The sequence below is a fragment of the Myotis daubentonii genome, chromosome 15 (genome assembly GCF_963259705.1).
Source record: "Myotis daubentonii chromosome 15, mMyoDau2.1, whole genome shotgun sequence".
Lineage (NCBI taxonomy): Eukaryota > Metazoa > Chordata > Mammalia > Chiroptera > Vespertilionidae > Myotis > Myotis daubentonii.
In genome coordinates, this window is record NC_081854.1 from 29137324 (window position 1) to 29153775 (window position 16452).

The 16452-nt window shown below is 57.4% G+C and overlaps 1 protein-coding gene across 3 annotated transcripts in view; it reads right to left on the reverse strand.

Moving 5' to 3' along the window:
• Positions 1-1030: 1030 nt before the first annotated feature.
• Positions 1031-16452, reverse strand: part of ACSF3 (acyl-CoA synthetase family member 3) — a 79731-nt gene continuing 64309 nt past the window's right edge. The window contains exons 8-10 of one of the 3 annotated variants that reach the window (XM_059667052.1): positions 6629-6797; positions 6371-6482; positions 1031-2083 (exon numbers count right to left, since the gene is read on the reverse strand). In XM_059667052.1, coding sequence (XP_059523035.1) covers positions 1880-2083; positions 6371-6482; positions 6629-6797 — 485 coding nt within the window. In that variant the 3' untranslated portion in view covers positions 1031-1879. The remainder of the gene's footprint in view (positions 2084-6370; positions 6483-6628; positions 6798-16452) is intronic. The other 2 variants (XM_059667051.1, XM_059667053.1) reach the window with 2 other exon arrangements.

The window sequence follows — 16452 nt, forward strand, 5'->3', positions numbered from 1 at the left end:
CTTCAAAATAAGATATGTGCAGTGTGCATAGGAATTTGTTCATAGTTTTTTTTTAAACTATAGTCCGGCCCTTCAACGGTCTGAGGGACAGTGAACTGGCCCCCTGTTTAAAAAGTTTGAGGACCCCTGCCTTAGAGGGACCTGTTCCAAGGACAAATCAACACCCTCTGTCTTCTTGCTGTTTGCCAAAGGTGACTGTCATTGTCAGAAAGTGTCTGACATAGATTACAGCATAAAGCAAGTAGTGATGTAACCATTTTTAGGAATTAGTGTCAAATCACTGGGATTAGGAAGACCCTGCAGTGTCGAGTCTGACTTCTCTCAGCAGCATGTGGTTATGTGATTCCCTCGTTACCACAGGGGTGACCACAGGACGGGGGAAGCCGGGTGTCCACGGAGGTGTGGAGGGCTGCCTTCTAGAGGAGCCAGCTGTGGGCACAGTGGCTGAGCCCCTCAAAGGGGCCTGCCTGGTAGGTGGGAGACTGGCGTCCATGTCTAGACCTCAGGCAGGAGGGAGCTTGGGGCTGGATGTTCCTCTGAGCAAATCCCACGCCCAGGGTCAGGCCTTGGGGAGTCCCAGGCCACAGGCGGGGCTGAGGGCGGGAGGGTGGTCCCAGCCCCGCCTCTCTCACCAGTTACAGCCTCTCAATAAGGCACTGCGCCCCTGCACAGGCTGGGGTGGCTCCTCCAGTTCCCACGATTTGCTGCTCTTTCAGACACACAGTTTGGAGACAGGTTCTGGAAAAGTCAGGGCCAGACTCCTGCTGTGCTGTGAGGGCCACTTCCCACCAGCTGTGGGCAGAGGAGCTGCCCAGGTCTCTGGTAAACTGTCCAGAAGCCTTTGGTTTCTCTGCTCAGAGTGTACAAAGGGCACCCGTGCGTCGGAATCAACATGGCCAAGAGCGGGGAGTGGGAACGCCGAGGTCTGTGTAACGGTGGCCAGGAGTGTGGAGGACAGGGCCTGTCTGGGTGCGGGGGGGCGGGGGTGGTCTGGGAAGGAGAGGGGGCATTTAGACAAAGACTGAAAGGAGGGGTTGTGGGAGTACAGGGGTATGTGGTGGGGACAGCATGGAGCGGGTGGGGGTTAAGGGTCAAGGTGGAGCAGCTGCAGGGCCACTGGTGGTCAGCCTCTGGCTACTGAGAGGATTTGGACTCCACAGAACAGCGGGATCTACACCACAACCATGGAGGTGAGCGGCTCCACAGGGACCATGTAGCCACAGAGACTGAAATAAGGCCACCTGGCCCAGCCCAGAAGTTTGTGGGCCCTTTGTGGGGGCTGAGGGATTGCACCCAGCTGCTCAGCAGGGGGTCCACACACTCAGCTTCCCTGGCCCTCTGGTTGCCTGAGCTTTGTCCCTATGGCGGTCGGCTTGGCCTGAAGGCCTACATGAGCCTCTGCCACTCCCTGGGGCTCAGTGAAGCCACCCTTGTGACGTGGACTGTTCTAGAGACACACTGAGAAACCCCAGGGAGGGCAGAAGGGATGATGGCACGCCCAAACCCCCTCACCTGGATGCCTGGGCCTGTCCTCCAGGTGGGCTCCTCAGAGCAGTCGGGGTTCAATCAGGAGGTTCTGCAGGGGTCCAGGCCACCTGAGGCGGCGGCCTGGGCATCCTGGACAAAGGGGGGACACCGGGCCGCGTGGCGTGCACGTGTGTGCAGACAAGTGCATTCTCTGTCCCTGCCGCACAGCCCCCACGCAGCCCCGGGTAGACAGCACAGCACAGGCGTTTTTCTCTGAGAAGCTTTACTGAATTTCCTGTGGAGACCTGCATCCCTGAGTGACACCTGGACCCTCCTGGGGCCTGACCAGGCAAAGGTGTGGATGTGGCCACACGGACGGACAGAGGAGGCCTCTGGCTGTGATCTTACTCCATCAGGCCGGACTCTGTTCCACCCAACTGGGGGTTTGGGTGTAGAGCAGCTGCTGGCTCACGGGTGCCTGGCCTCCGGTGCTCCCTGGCTGTGCGGGTAGAACTGCCTGACCAGGTCCCTCTTGTTGATCTTCCCCATCTGGTTCCTTGGGATCTCCTCCACCAGCAGCAGCTCTGAGGGCACAGCATACGGGGCCAGGACGCCTCTGCAGAGACAAGTGTGACCTGAGTGGCAGGAACTCCGGGCCCAGAAGGCACCCACCTCCCGGCCTGGTCATATCTGTGCTTGTTCTGGGAGGGTGCCCTCCTGCAGGACATGCTAACAGAAATGCCCCTCTGCCCCCCGGGGTGGGGGTGAGGATAAGCCCACCCTGCAGCCTGGTCACTGCAGCGCCTTAGCCAGACGGGTGGAGAAGGCGGCCTCCCTGCACCAGAGCCCAGCGCTCAAGCAGCACCAGCGTTAGTCCAGGGGTGGCTCTAGCCTGTAGCCCCCACTCCCCTGAGGGGCCCCCCATTACATGGTGTGTCCTCCCGTGTGCGGCCACATGCTGGGTCCCACACCCGTAGGCTCTGCTCGGGAACCCCTCCTTAGGCTGCAGGCCCACACTCTCCCCCCCGGGGCCCTATCTGGGCAGACAAGAGCTGCTGCTCCCTGCTCTCTGAAGCCACACCCGGGCCACGTGCCCCTTTGCAAGGAAATTGCAGAAGCACTGGATGCTGCCTGGGTGGCAGTTCCCAGCCTCCTGGGACACAGGGACTCCAATCTGCTGACAACCACCTTCAGGCCAGGCCGGAGTGATGCAGACAGCGGGCTGCAGGACACATGGCCCCCAGTGTCTGCCCAGGGCCAACAGGTGGCTGTGGCCCTCCATTCTGTAGCTGTGGGGCCTTGGCCACTGAGGATTAGTAGCAAGGAGCTGGTGGTGGGGGTGGACAAGAAACCCCAATTCTTGCCTAAACAGTCTGGTGCTTATGAATAAACATGAGCCCAATCCACCTTGTAGGCTGGGTCCACCTGCCCACAGGCAGAAAGCATTAGCAATACAGCCCTGAACACACTGCTATCTCAGGGCAGCTCCTTCCCTAAACAGGCTGCTGCAGGCCAGGGCTATGGTGTGGCTCCCACTCCAGGGTACTTGAGTGCAGGCTGCTGCTGGCTCATGAGGAGAGACAGTGCCACCATCTGTTGTCCTGGCAGCTGCAGGAGATGGCCGGGGCTGCCCACTAGGGTTGGAGGACATGTGGGGCCAGGCTGGACTTGGCGGGAATAAGCCACCAGGACTGACAGTGCAGCAGGGGGAACACTTCAACTTGCTCCTGAAATGTAGCTGCCCACTGCTCTGCAGCCTGGCTGCCAAAACTCGGTGTCTCCAGTGGTATTTGGGTGGCACGTCGTGCTCTGTGTCTCTCCCCCGACTCCATTTTCTTTACCATGCCAGCACTGAGCTGGGTGCCAGGGCCCAGAGAGAAGAGGGCCCAGGCGGGTCTGGGGGTGTGGCCTGAGATGATGGCAGATTCCCACAATGAACAGTGCAGGTGAGAAGGTAGTAGAGCACCATTTTCCAGGAACGAAAAGAAAAACCAGTCAATCTAGAATCCCACGTCCAGCAAAAGTATCTTTCAAGAATGAAGGTGAAATTAAAGACCTTTTTAGACACACAGACGCTGATGAAGTTCCTTACCAGCAGACCAGCACCAGATGGGAGCGTGTCTGCAGGCAGGAGGAAATGCTGCCGACAGAACTGAGGGTGAGCCAAGGCAGGAAGAGCAGCGGAGCCGGGAAACAGACACAATGTCCTTACTACTGACTTCTCTTTAGGAGTAACCGCTTAACAAAAATAAAAGAAGGTAGTGTGGGTGTGTGACAAATACAAAAGTAGATGCACAGCAATAATAGCCACAGTCTGTCCATGCATGAAGAGGCCGATGTCACAGGAGAGAGCCTGGAAAGTTAAAGATGCACAGTAAAACCCCACCTTAGCAACCACTAAAAAAGGGAAAAAAGTATAAAAATTAAAATGACCTAAACGTGTTGTGAAGAACACAGGCTTAAAATCCGCAGGCCCTGCATTTCCAAGAACAGTGATCCCTTCATTGCAGGACAGTCTGTGAGCTGGGCCTGCTTTCCTCCAAGGGTCCCAGCTTAGCCACTGGCCTCATACAGAGCTCTCAGAGCCGCTTCAGCAAAGTGAGATCCCGCACAGGAGTCCCGCAAAGCTGAGCCGCCCGTTGGGAGCAAGGTTCCCTGTGAAAAAATCCATGGACAGTGGAGATACTGCCTAGCGCCTCCCAAACACGTCTCCTTGGAGGAGGGAGGAAGGGGCAGAGGGACAGGACTTTAGCCACCATCATGACTCATCATGGTCTGACTGGGTGCTGACACTGAGGATTCTTCCCGGGTGTGGAAGTCCCACCTGGCCCACTTCAGTCGGCAGTCTGGGGGATGGAAGGGTGGCAGGTTGTCCGTGTCCTAGACCCTGCACACCTGGTAGTGTACCCAGCTCTGAGACCATGCCCCCGCCCCCGCGGAGACATGCTGCCTGAGCTGGGGCTGCCAGCTTCCCTGTGACCCCTGCTAAAAGCACAGCATGGGGAGGCAGACAGCTCTTTACCTGGGGAGTAGAGAGATTGAGAGGACGGCAAGAATCTTCAGAAATAAAAAAAAAAAATAGCAAAAGAGAAAACGTTATTTAAAAAATATATTTTTTAAAAGCCTCCAAATGATAGTGAACATAGAAAGAAACACAGCCTTACTAAAAAGTCAGTGTCCAAGAGTCGGGGGGAGGCTCCTCTCCCCATCCCTGCACCCACACGGGGGACGCAGAGGGTGGCTCTGAAAGGAAGACCCTCTTCCCCTCCATGGGGTGGACAGCCTGTGTCACACCCAGTGGCTGCCAATCTGAGGACACAAAGGCCCAGACACCAGCCTCAGTCTGACCGTCCTCACGGAGACACACGGCAGCCTAGCCAACTGCTCCGCCCAGTCCTGTTCTCCGGGGAGCATCTCCCCAAAGCACCCCAGATCCCCTGCACAAAGCGCCCGTTTTAGGGTCTTCGCACACCCACAGTCACAGCCATGACCATTAGGACAGGACCTGCTGGGGGCTGGGCCAGAAGCCTGAGCTGAATTTGAGAGACGCAGAGCCGAGGTGAGGGTGAGGGGCATGCGGGCACCTGCCTGGGGACAGCCCCAGGTTAATGTGCGACTGCAGACTTGGACCCGAAACTCTCTGGGAGCTGTCGGCATAGGATACACACGTACACACACATGCACACAAGTGCACACACATACACATATGTACACACATATCCACCCGGTACTCACATACACACATGGAATTGTTAACAGAGTAATTGTTTAATCAAAGCTGCTTCTCCTCTTGTTAAACAGCAGTGCTCCGACTGTGCTTCTGCAAATCCCGGGGATCTAACTGCCCAGCTGTGCTGCCCTGATGAAACCAGGATTCCTACTGTTTGTGAAATCATGTTGGACAAGCCAAAAATATCTTTAGCACCGAGGAGGAGGCAAGCTGGGGTGGAGGAGGATGTGGGGAGAAGAGATAGATAGGAGGAAATTCTTGGATTTAGATAAAGAACTCGGAGATTACTAACTGCCTCTCTGAGCTGGAGGGCCACTGCTCCATGGTCCCATTACACCCTCCCCCTGTCCTGTCCAGTTCTGTCTGGCCTTGACAAGGATGGGGCAGGGATTTGGGGTGGGCCCTGGGGCTGACCACAGGGCCCAGGGAAGGGTTCTGTGAGCCTTGGGACCGAGAAACCACGGGACCAGGCAGATGGCAGAAAGGCTCCTGGGGGAGGGGCTAGGGTTAGGCGAAGGCAAACCGGCCAAGATGCAGGGTGAGGGACAGGGACTGCGCTGCTGCAGACGGGGGAGCTCTGGCCTTGGGTGGCAGTGAGCAGCCAATGGGCATGGGGAATGCCCATGCTCAGCGCACGTGGTTTACAGCAGTGGCCGCCAACCTTCTGACCTCACGGACCACCGGCTGGAGACCGCTGTTTAGAGCATGGCCGAGGGGTGGGTGCTCTGGATCTGGCTCCAGGTTCACCGGCCGTCCCCGCCAAGACTTCCTAAACCCAGGAGAGGACGTGCTCGCTCACCACGGGGCACTGTCCACAGCGAGTGTTTCTGCCGTCTCAGAACCTTCCTCCAGGCCTGTCTGCGCCGCACGGTGGGCGTGGGAGCTCCCACCCCCCTGCGAGGGCTCCCGGCCCTGCGGTGATGGGCACGCACGGTTCCACATCTGCTTCTGCCATCATTACAGAGGCCCTGGAGCCCCCCATTGGGGCAGCCTCATGTAAGTACCACGTCGCCTGACCTTCCGAGTCCTCCCCCAAGATGAACAACAGCAAGGCCCAGCCCCCACCTGTCCCCTCCAGGCCATGGGACAGTCCACTCCCTGCCCACCCATTCCTGAGGTGGGAAAGTTCCCTCCCCTGACCCCATGAGGGCCGCCGGCCCTGCCTGCCCTTACCTGGCCCACTCTTTGAGCTCCCGGTGGGACAGTGAGTGTCCCTCTTCCAGTGTCACCACTGCAGTAACCCGCTGGCCCCACGTCATGTCCGGAACACCGATCACAGCCACATCTGTGCACATAACAGGGTGGGCACCTTAAACACCAAGTGGTCACTGCAGGCTACAGAGTAGCAAGAACGTGCAGGAAATGCCGGGGAGGTGGGGTCCCTGGAGCAAGTCCTGGGGAACAGTTGCCGACAGCACCACGGCCACTCACCCTTGATGCTGGGGTGCGCCAGCAGCAGCCGCTCCACCTCCAGGGCGCTGACCTTGTAGCCACCCGTCTTGATGATGTCCACTGATGTGCGCCCCCGGATCCAGTAGCTGCCGTCCTTGAACATGGCTGTGTCGCCTGAGGAAAGGGGTTCTGGTCACCAGGAGGCGTGCTGGGGCAGGCACAGAGGACACATGGACATGGGTGGGTGCCTGCATCTGTGCCCATCAATACTATTGGTACGCTGGCTGTGGGGGGCAATTTTGGGACAAGGCAGCAAGCACAAAGTTTGACGGTTGTGCTCTCAATCTGTGGTGCTGACAGCGGACACCCTCTGGCTGTGACCCTATGCAGGTGCAATGGAGAGGCCCGCACTGTCACTGCCCAGGACACCTGTCTCTCAGGCCCCTGAAAACAGAGAGGAAAGAGGATCGCTGTCTGCCAATGTCTGCAGTCGGGTTCCAGCCTCGGCAGGGCCCTGGTAGAGCTGGGTATCACCGTGGCCTTTCCTGGTAGGGCGCTCCTGGTGCCATGTGGGTCTCTGACAGGAGAAAAGGGACTTCCTGCTCCCCTGGCTCACTGCCTGCTTCCCCATCTTGCTTCTCTTGGGCATCACCCTGGCAGGAACCCTCCCAGCTAAGGATCCAGAGTCCCTTCTCAGACATCACCGAGCATGAGAGGGGGTGGGACGGAGGACAACCAGGAGCTGGAGGTCTGCACTCCAGCCTGGGGCAACGAGGGTGTGGTGAGGCGGGCTGTGTGAGTGCACACACGTGTGTCAGTGTATATACATGTGTGAATGTGTGGCATGTGCACCTGGGGACACCCCCATCCCGCCCGCTGCAAGGAGTGCTGTTTCACCCGCCTGCTCTCACACCCTGCACTTCATGCCGGGTTATTAGCTGAAATAAATCATAAATATTTCATTATACATCATGCGTCCGATGCAGGAAGGAGCCATCCATCACTGCACCACTCCTTGAGACCTGCCGCGGTGCGGGGCGCTCTCCAGTCTATTAAACAAGACGGATGGGTGTGCTTGGACGGGCTGCTGGCTTATTTATAGTGCAGCGGGAAGGCCAGGCTCCCAGAGCACGGGCTGCGGCGTGGTGGTTCTCACCCGCCCCGACAGGAGGCATAAGAAATGAGAGGCGTTAGAAAGCTGCATCATGGGGCCGGGACAGCCTGAGGCGCGGGTGTGAAGTGACAGGAGTGGCTGCAGGGACAGGGGTGGACACCAGGCCTCCGTGACCTCCCTCCCACCTCTGCTCTGGTCCTGTCTTCTCTGCACTAAACATCTGCACGGTGTTCCATGTTTCCATGGCTGCCAGCTGCCTGCCATGTAAATGCAGAGTTCGGCCTCAGTCCAGGCTGTCATCCTGTTCCCCGTCCTGGCTGAGACCTTCCAGGGGCTTCCTGACCTGACCCTGCTGGCCTCCACGAGCCCAGGGACTCAGCGGAGAGGTACTGCTGCCTGACCCAGGCCCTGCCTGCCCCCACTGCCCGGAGCACGGCCATCATGGTTTCAGGGCCTCTGCCGATGTCACCTGCACCCTCTTTCAAAGGGCTGCTCTCAGCCCTACTCTGTGCAAATGCAGCTTAAGCCAGGGTGAGAGCCCCCTATAGCTGTACCCCCATGGCCACTCTGCAGCCCCTGACCATATCCCCTTGCCCTGGAGCAGGAAGACGGCTCCGGCCTGCAATATTCTAGTCCTCCATCTGCTGCCTCTCCTCCCTTCAGCCTATTCAGACATCACTTCTCTGGCATCTCCAGGTGTCCCCTTCCCGCACGCCAGCTCGCGGTGGAAGGTGGCTTCCTCCAGCACCTGTCTCCTGTCACCAGCCTGATGCAGAGCAGCGAGAACTAGGGTCTCCTCCGAGAGAACCAGGCACCGAAACGGAGGGGATGGTGCTGGAGACATATGGAAGTTGTATCATGGAGGGATTTGGGGATTTAGATGCCAAGGAAGGACAGGTGCACACGCGGGAGAGTCCCGGTCACTTATTTGGATCACTGTCAGGCAAAACCAACACACGATGACAGGTAGTCCAGATCATGCTGGATTTCCCAGGGGGCTTCCCATGTGATCACACGTGTCCTTAAAAGAGGGAGGCAGAGGCAGATACGACACAGAAGAAGGCCGTGTAAGGACAGAGGCAGAGGTCGGGGTGACGTAGCCACAAGCCAGGAACACCTGGAGCCCCCAGGAGCTGGAGAGGCAGGGAGCCTCCCCTGGAGCCTCCGGAGGGAACATGGCCCTGTGACCTCTAGTTTCCAGACTGGGAGGGAATAGATTCCTGTTGGAGTTCTGGTTAGTGGTGAGTGGTTCCAGCAGCCCCAGGACACCCCCACCAGGTGAGGAGCTGTGCTCTGTCCTGGGGCAGTGAGCTCAGTAGCATTTGCTGGCCGGTTAGGCGCAGAGGCAGGGCAGCCTGGCTCCGTGGAGGCCGGCCGGAGGGGAAGCAGCACGTGAATGGAGGCAAGAGTGGGCTGAGGCTCAGGGTGCCAGGGGCATGTGGTGCAGTCCTGTGGGAGCAGGAGCAAGGCTGTGAGGAGCCCCGAGGGTGGTGGGGTGGACAGTGCAGGACGTGCGGGACACTGTCTCTACCGAGCGCCCTGGGGGCTGAGGGAAGCCTGGCATGGGGTGAAGGGACATTTGCATCTGAAAGCTCCTTCCTGCCGCCCTGTGGAAACTGGAGGGCAGCGTGATGACGGTGCCCGCTTGTGGCTGCAGCCATGCCCAGGTGGGAGACAGGATGGGAGGGACAGCAGGCAGAGCGAGGGCACCCGAGCACAGGAGGGCAGGCCTGGATTAGGACCAACAGGTGAAGGAGAAAGGAGTCTGAGCTCTTTGGCCCACCTCCTGGGTGGGGTGCACTGGGGGCCTGGGGAAAGCTTGGCCAGTGGGGGCTTTGTAAGGATGGACACAGAACCTGGAGGGGCAAAGGCGGCTGTCCAGGGAAACACTGAGCAAGGAGAACCGGAAACAGTTCTGAGAAAGCCTGTCTCATAAGGGCCCTTCTAGCCGCTGGGAAAGCTGCAGAGACAGCCTCGGGCTGTGGGAGTGGCTGTGGCCAACGAGTGACAGGCAGGGGTGAGGCCCACAAGCTCAGCGCTCCCAGAGCTTCCTCAGAGCCATCTGCTCTGACCGCTCAGCTCACCGTGGAGGAGCAGAGGCCAGAGGCAAGGGAGCCAACCAGAGGCCTATGGGCAAAGGCTCACAGAGGGGAATGTTTGGGAGGGATCTAGAAGACAGCAGGAGACTAACACTGCTTTCAGGAATGCGAAGGGCCTGGGACCATCAGTGGAGGAGGTGCTACTGTGGCATGAAGGTCTGGGACAGTGGAGGAAAGGACTCTTGAGGATTCTAGCTTTGAGGGGGCCCTGGAGAGAGGGAGAGGAGTCACCAGACTCTAGGAAGGTGGGAGGGGGCCGGGTGGGGAACTCTCCTTCTCTGGGTCAAGGGCAATTGGAAAGAGTAGAGGGACAAGGGGTGAACATGGAGGGTCTGTGGAGGGCAGGTCCACGGGATGCCAGTGTCGTACCACTCTGTCTCAGGGTAACCCCGCGCTGCCTGGAGACCCGGAGTCCCTGGCTGCACTGGGGGGCAGGATGATCAGGCAATGCACCCAAAAGGCATGCTCAGAATTGAGAGGCGAGGCCCGTGTGGCTCCTTGAGGCTCCAAACGGGGACCCTGACATCCCTCTACAACTTCCTTGGATACTGCCCGGGACAGTGCTAAGTCCCAGCAAGGGACATGTCCCCGGCAGGGCTCCAGGGAGCCTCTGACCACGGCGCTCTTCCTGAGCACGAGGCTTGCCTGCAGGCCGGTGACATGTGTGCTCAGTGGTGCTGACGGAAGTGGTTTCAGAAAAAGGGGTCCTCGGCCTTCGAGGGAATGGGGAGATGACGCAGCACAGAAGCCTGCGAGGGTGGGAGCCACCTGTTTACAGGGCAGCCCCACACTGCCATTATTTACACAGGAAGACTGCCGGTGCCACCCCCAGTCATGCGCCCAGAGGAGTAGGACGACGTGTGCCTGCCTTGGCTCCCACTCTGGGCATGAAAGCACCTGCATTGGGCGGTGTCCAGGAGGGAAAGAGTTAAGGAACAAAGCAAGTCTCCAAACCCCAAAGAGCCCGGGGCAGACAGACTTAAGGAAAGAAGGAAGTGTGGTGGGGAATTTCTGCAGCTCGGAGGGAGCAGAGACTGGACTCCCAGAGCCCCTGTGCAGCCACACTGAGAAAGGGCAGACCCGCCCGGATGACAGGGCGCGAGGCCAGACGGTGCCCTGGTGTTCATGCGGGAAGACGAGACGACATGGAGCAAGAACAGTGTCTGGAACTGGCTTTGGTAATGCGCCAGTTACGCTGGACAGTCACCTGGGGAAACCGGGGACAGATGCAAGGACCTCTCTGCACATTACTTGTGACTGCCTGTGAATCTGTATTTCAAAATAAGAAGTTTTAAGAAATTGCTGCTTGGCTTATGGAGACATTCCCCTCCTCAAACCCCAGGGGAGCACCCCCACCCATGGGCTCCTCCACCCCACCTCGTGGGCTCACTCCTATGCAGGTCACTCGCAGCATCTGCAGCACATTATAATGAGGCAATAATTCCTTAAAGGAAGAATCTGTATTAACGAAGTTTATGACTGAGAACAAGTGTCACAGTGTGGGACATTGCCTACCAGGATGCTAATTAGATGCCCCTGATCAGGCTGGACTCTTCCGCAGGCGCGGCTCCACCTTTCTGGGAACACCTGCTCTCTCCCAACCCTCTGACCTGGCAGGCCCTGCATCACAGGAGCCAGGGCTCGCTCGCCAGGGCTGTGCAGGCGACTCTTGAGTCAGCTCTTCCCTCAGTGAGGGACGACCCCTCCATGGAGGCCCACACTGGGGTGTGTGTGTGTCGGGGGTGGGGTGGGGTGTGTGTGAGTGTGTCTGTCTGGGTGAAAGGAGACCAGGTAGGGTCACCACTTGACCCAGCAACTGCCCTAGGGTTGCACATTCTGCTGAGTCATGCTGAAGGTAGAGCCGAGGGCCAGTGCAGCTCGTGTCCCTGAGGCGCCAGGCTTCTGAGTCAGAGGACGTGGCGGCCACCTGTCAGTAACAGGCTGTGCCTGAACTCCTACGGCAGCGGGGTCAGGAGACCTGTCTTTCCACAAACGCCCAGCCGCACACCTGCCTCAGGAGGTTCTGGCAGGCCCGGAAGGCGCCTGGCCTTGGGTGTGGCGGTGCTTCGCTTGGAGTGTGCGCGCCCATGCCGTGGACCATGACAGTTAGGAGGCCACGTGCCGGCCCTCAAGGCAGCCACCGCCACACAGCTACTGCTGCCCACATCGGCACCTCTGTCCCCCTGATGGCTTCAGAATTCCTTTCTAGCCGTAGAGGAGAAGGCTTCCCAAGGCCCCCCAAGGCACATGGGCCCTGTGAGCTGCTGAGGGGAGACTCTAGGATGGAACTCTCCAGTGCCCAGTCTTCCTTTAGCCCTGCACCGCCATGTCCCTTCTGCCTTGAGCTAGCGGTTCCCCTTGGAGACCTGCGCCCTGCCTCCCCTGGCTGGCGCCTTCTCAGAGAGGCTGCCGAGAGGACACCACGACCTGAAGGGCCTCCCTGCCTGTGTGCTCCCCACGTGGTGTGTGATTTGTGATTTCCGATTTCTCAGTGCAGAATCATTGGATGAGCATCAATGGGGTGGAACCCTCCCTATATCCTTTAGGGCTCTAGCCCCATCCTCAGGGCCTGGCACGTGGAAGCCAAACACAGACTCAACAGAGTGACAGACAGAAGCCAGCCTCATGGGGAGGGTCGTGCTGCTGGGGAGCTTTGGACACAAGACCCCAAACAAGTCAACAACTTTCACTTTTTCTAACAACATATTTATTGAAATGTACCGATTCTGGAGTCGGTCTCCTGCTGATGAGTGCCGACTCCTGCCCCTGCCACCAGCTGCAGCCAGGGAGCTGTGCTCCGACAGACACGGCCTGGTGATCAGTACAGTGAGCCGCACACAGCTCAGGCACAGGCGTTTGCAGCAGGACCTACACACAACTCTCCGCCTGGCACTGGAATGGAAATAAATCTCCCCACACTCAGAGGCTAACTTTCTGGATGTGGGCGAACCATGGGCGGTGGGCCTGGCCTTGCCCATGTGTGGTCCTGGGACGAAGTGCTCCTGGCTGGGCGAGAGTCCTGACTGGGGTGACATGGGAATAGCACCGCCCCTGTCCCGATAAGGATCGTGAGCTATTGATGGGGGGAGGGGGTGTGTTGGGCACCCCCCATGCGGCATCCCGGCTGTGCAGAAAGCTAGAGCAGGCGAGCGAGGAAACCAAGGGAGGAGACCCAGACCCACTCTGACTGTGGCCATGGAGCACCCTGCATTCGGGCTCCTGGTCCTTGAAGAAACTGAGGGAGCCGGAGACCACTGCTGTGAGCTCTTCCCCGGCTGCTCTGCCCTGGAGCCCCTCGTGTTTCCACTCAGAGTCTCAACTCTGCCTGCAGGTCACCCACCAGGCTGTGGCGGTGCAGCTGTCCTGTGGGCTCCGGAGACGATGCCCGTGGGTAAGAGAGGAGCCGCTGCCACGCCGAGACCTTGGCGGCTGCTGTGCTGACCCACTCCTGGGGGACAGAGACCAAGGAAGACACCAGAAGGAAATGAAGGCACGACAACTTCCAGGAGCATAAACCTCACCTGAAAACCACCAGGGAGAGATGGCAGGGTGAACACAAGTCCTCTCTCCCTTGAAACAAAAGCAACAGTAACTTCTTAGAAGTACAAAGTTTTAAACAGGGAGAATAGGAAAGGAGAGTATGTTTTTAAAAAATGGAAAGCTGAAAAGCAGATGAATCAGTCAGTGATCAACAACTACACAGACCCAAAGAAGTAGACCCTTGAGGACATGGAGAGAGGCAGCAGGGTGCTGACTCACCCCCAGGCGTGGGCAGAGGCCCCTGGTGGGAGGTGGAGGCGAGGAGGAGGCAGGACTGACGGTGAGAAGCAGGTGGAGCCCCACCTCGCAGCACGTTGTGTTCTCCGGGATAGAAGGTGCCGTCTGGGCAGGCATGAGGAGGTAGTGGGCCTGTGAGCACCCAGGGCTCCACCGCCCACCACCCTTCTCACTGTCAGCCACCAGAGGTCGCTGGGCATCAGAGGGGAGAAAATCAGCCAAACAATTCCCAGAACTACAGGACATGGTTTCCCAGTGCTGGCGGACCAGGAATGTCAGAGCACCCACAGTGCATAGCCAGTCAAACTGTGGGCTCTGGGGACAAACAAGATCCCCTAGGACTCTTCAGGGGAAGGTCACAAAGCACCAGAATAATGGCTACAGCTGGCAGCAAACACGGAAGCTAGAAACCAATAAAGGGCTGACTTCTAACCCACTATTCCGTACCCCGCCCAACCCAAATGAAGACACTGCCAGGCACGTGTCCATTCTCAGGAGGCCTCTGGGGGATGCGGGCTGCAACCTGAGGAGTGAGAGGAAGGAGGAAGCCGTGGGGGCAGGAACAGGAGGGAGGAGGGGACCGCGGACAGTGGAGGCCCAGGTGGGAGCTGTGTGGGATGCGGAGGGGACAGCCCAGCTGGGGCAGCAGGACACTGAAGAGGGGTTTTTTTTTTTCCAAGGAGAGAGGGTGGCCATCCATGCCTGGGGATGTGGACATAGATGAACACACAAGCCCTTCCCCAGCTGGGGAACAGCCACGGTTCCCACACTGCTCAGCTCTGAACGGAATGTGCAGGGCCTCATGTGCCGACACTGCACACCAACCTCTGATGAGAGTGCTGCGGCCACGGGGTGGGCGGTATTAGCAGTCAGTTAGGACACGGGGATCAACAGCAAAGAAACAGCTAACACATCTTGGGGCCACTGGTAACTGTTCCCAAACTGGGGAAACCAGTGGCACCTTTGAGCCCTGGTGTACAACTTCGATGAAAAACAAAAACTCAAAACATTCACCCTCTGCCCAGAGGTCTGGGACTGACCAGTGCAGGCAAAAAAGGCCAAGGGAACAGCACCGAGGCCCAGGAGCAGCCGCGGGCAGCAGAGCCCAACACAGGCCGGGACGTCCCTTCACTCGAAAGCCACTTCCAGGCGGATCGAAGACTCAGCTTCGTGAAAGCGAGGTCTGACGAGCTTCAGAAGAAAATAAAGGAGAGCGTCTTTACGACCACCGGGAACAAAGCGTTTCTCAGCCACATAAAAAAATAAAGCACACACAGGAGACGGCTGTAGGCCAGACAGGACTACAGCACAACAGCAGCTCCCGCACACAGGAGGTGCCACAGCCGGGCTCAGCATCGCACAGTGGGGGAACCCCCCGGACAGCTGCTGACTGAACAGCCGAGTCTTGGAACAGGGACCCGTCTTCCAGGGAGAAGCGAGGCTTGGGTACGAGATGGTCATTCTCGGCCAGATGCGAAGGTGGCGACACCTGCAGTTACATGTGCCATCACACTTCCATGAGACACGGGTCCCTGTATGGCAACCCTCTGCCTCATTCCTAACCACGGCTCACTGGTCAAAATAAAGGGACTCCTTGAGGAGAAACCTATCAGAGCTCAGAGCAGCTATGAGTGAGAGGCCTTGGCAAGGTGTGAGCGGAGCAAACGTCACTCCTGAGTGCTAGTCTGAGGCCTTCTTAACATGAGAAGGCTTAAACTTCAGTGTAAAACTTAAAAACCATTTGTGCTTATCTGTGCTTATAAGAGTAACAAGCTTACTGTGGAAGTACCAGCAGAGAGAAAACAGAAGAGGACATGAGATCATGTAGCGATAGCAAGAGTCAGTTCTGTGCCAAACATGCCCACATGTGACACCCATGCACACACGTGTATATGACACACACCAGCAGAGTTCCCTCATGCCATTAGTCTTGAAAATAAGGTTTCTAAGGTCTCACACTATTCTGCTGTTTGGATGGGACACAATGCACATACCATTCCCCGTCACTGAGCAAGTGATTCCAATTTCCCACACTATAAATAATTCTGCGCCAGCTATCTTTGATCATCCACTTTTGATCACCTCTAATTTTTTTCTTTAAATAGATTCATAGAAACACTGGCCACACAATCCCACCGGCCTTACTGCATTGAGCATCAGCTCTTTAAGAATTTGCCAGTTTAGCCAAAAGGATGCAATCTTTGTTTCCCTGTTTCTCTCTTTTATCACTAGAAAATGAAACGTCTTCTGTATTTTTTGGCTAGTTGTATTTCTTTTTTGTGACCTGCCCGTCATCTTAGCTTGAAGTTGGCTGGCTCTGTGAGCAATTGACTTCCTGGGCTGCATGGTCAGCCCTGATTCTCGATTAGAGCGACACCTCAGAGAATTTCTATGCTCCACTGAGGCTGCAAACCTTGGGCAGCCCAGCCAATCCACATCAGGCTCTCTCTTCTGCTGTCCTACCGGAGATGTGTTTTCTTAAATAAATATCTTTTAATGTTTGCCTCTGATAATAGTATCATGTGCTCATTGCAGAACAAAAAGGGAAGAGGCACTACCAGACACCCTGGCAATGTTCTGGTGATTTTCCCATGGCTCTTTCTCCCAGGTACCTAAGTACCCTCTACACATGCATTTATCTAAAACTAGGTAAACAGAGTTGACTATTTACTATGTCACTTTCCAACATTAACAGTGTATGATGCATATTCTTTGAAATAATCAGAGATGCCGTTTTTGTTTCCTCACGTTCAGTTATCAGTCTCTTTAAAATGACAAAACTGCTCAGGGAAAAGCACCGAGAAGGCAGTAGGAGCTACGTGTTTGCTCAGCTCTGTCCCCGTGCCCCAGCGCCATCCCGTATCCCTGCTGTC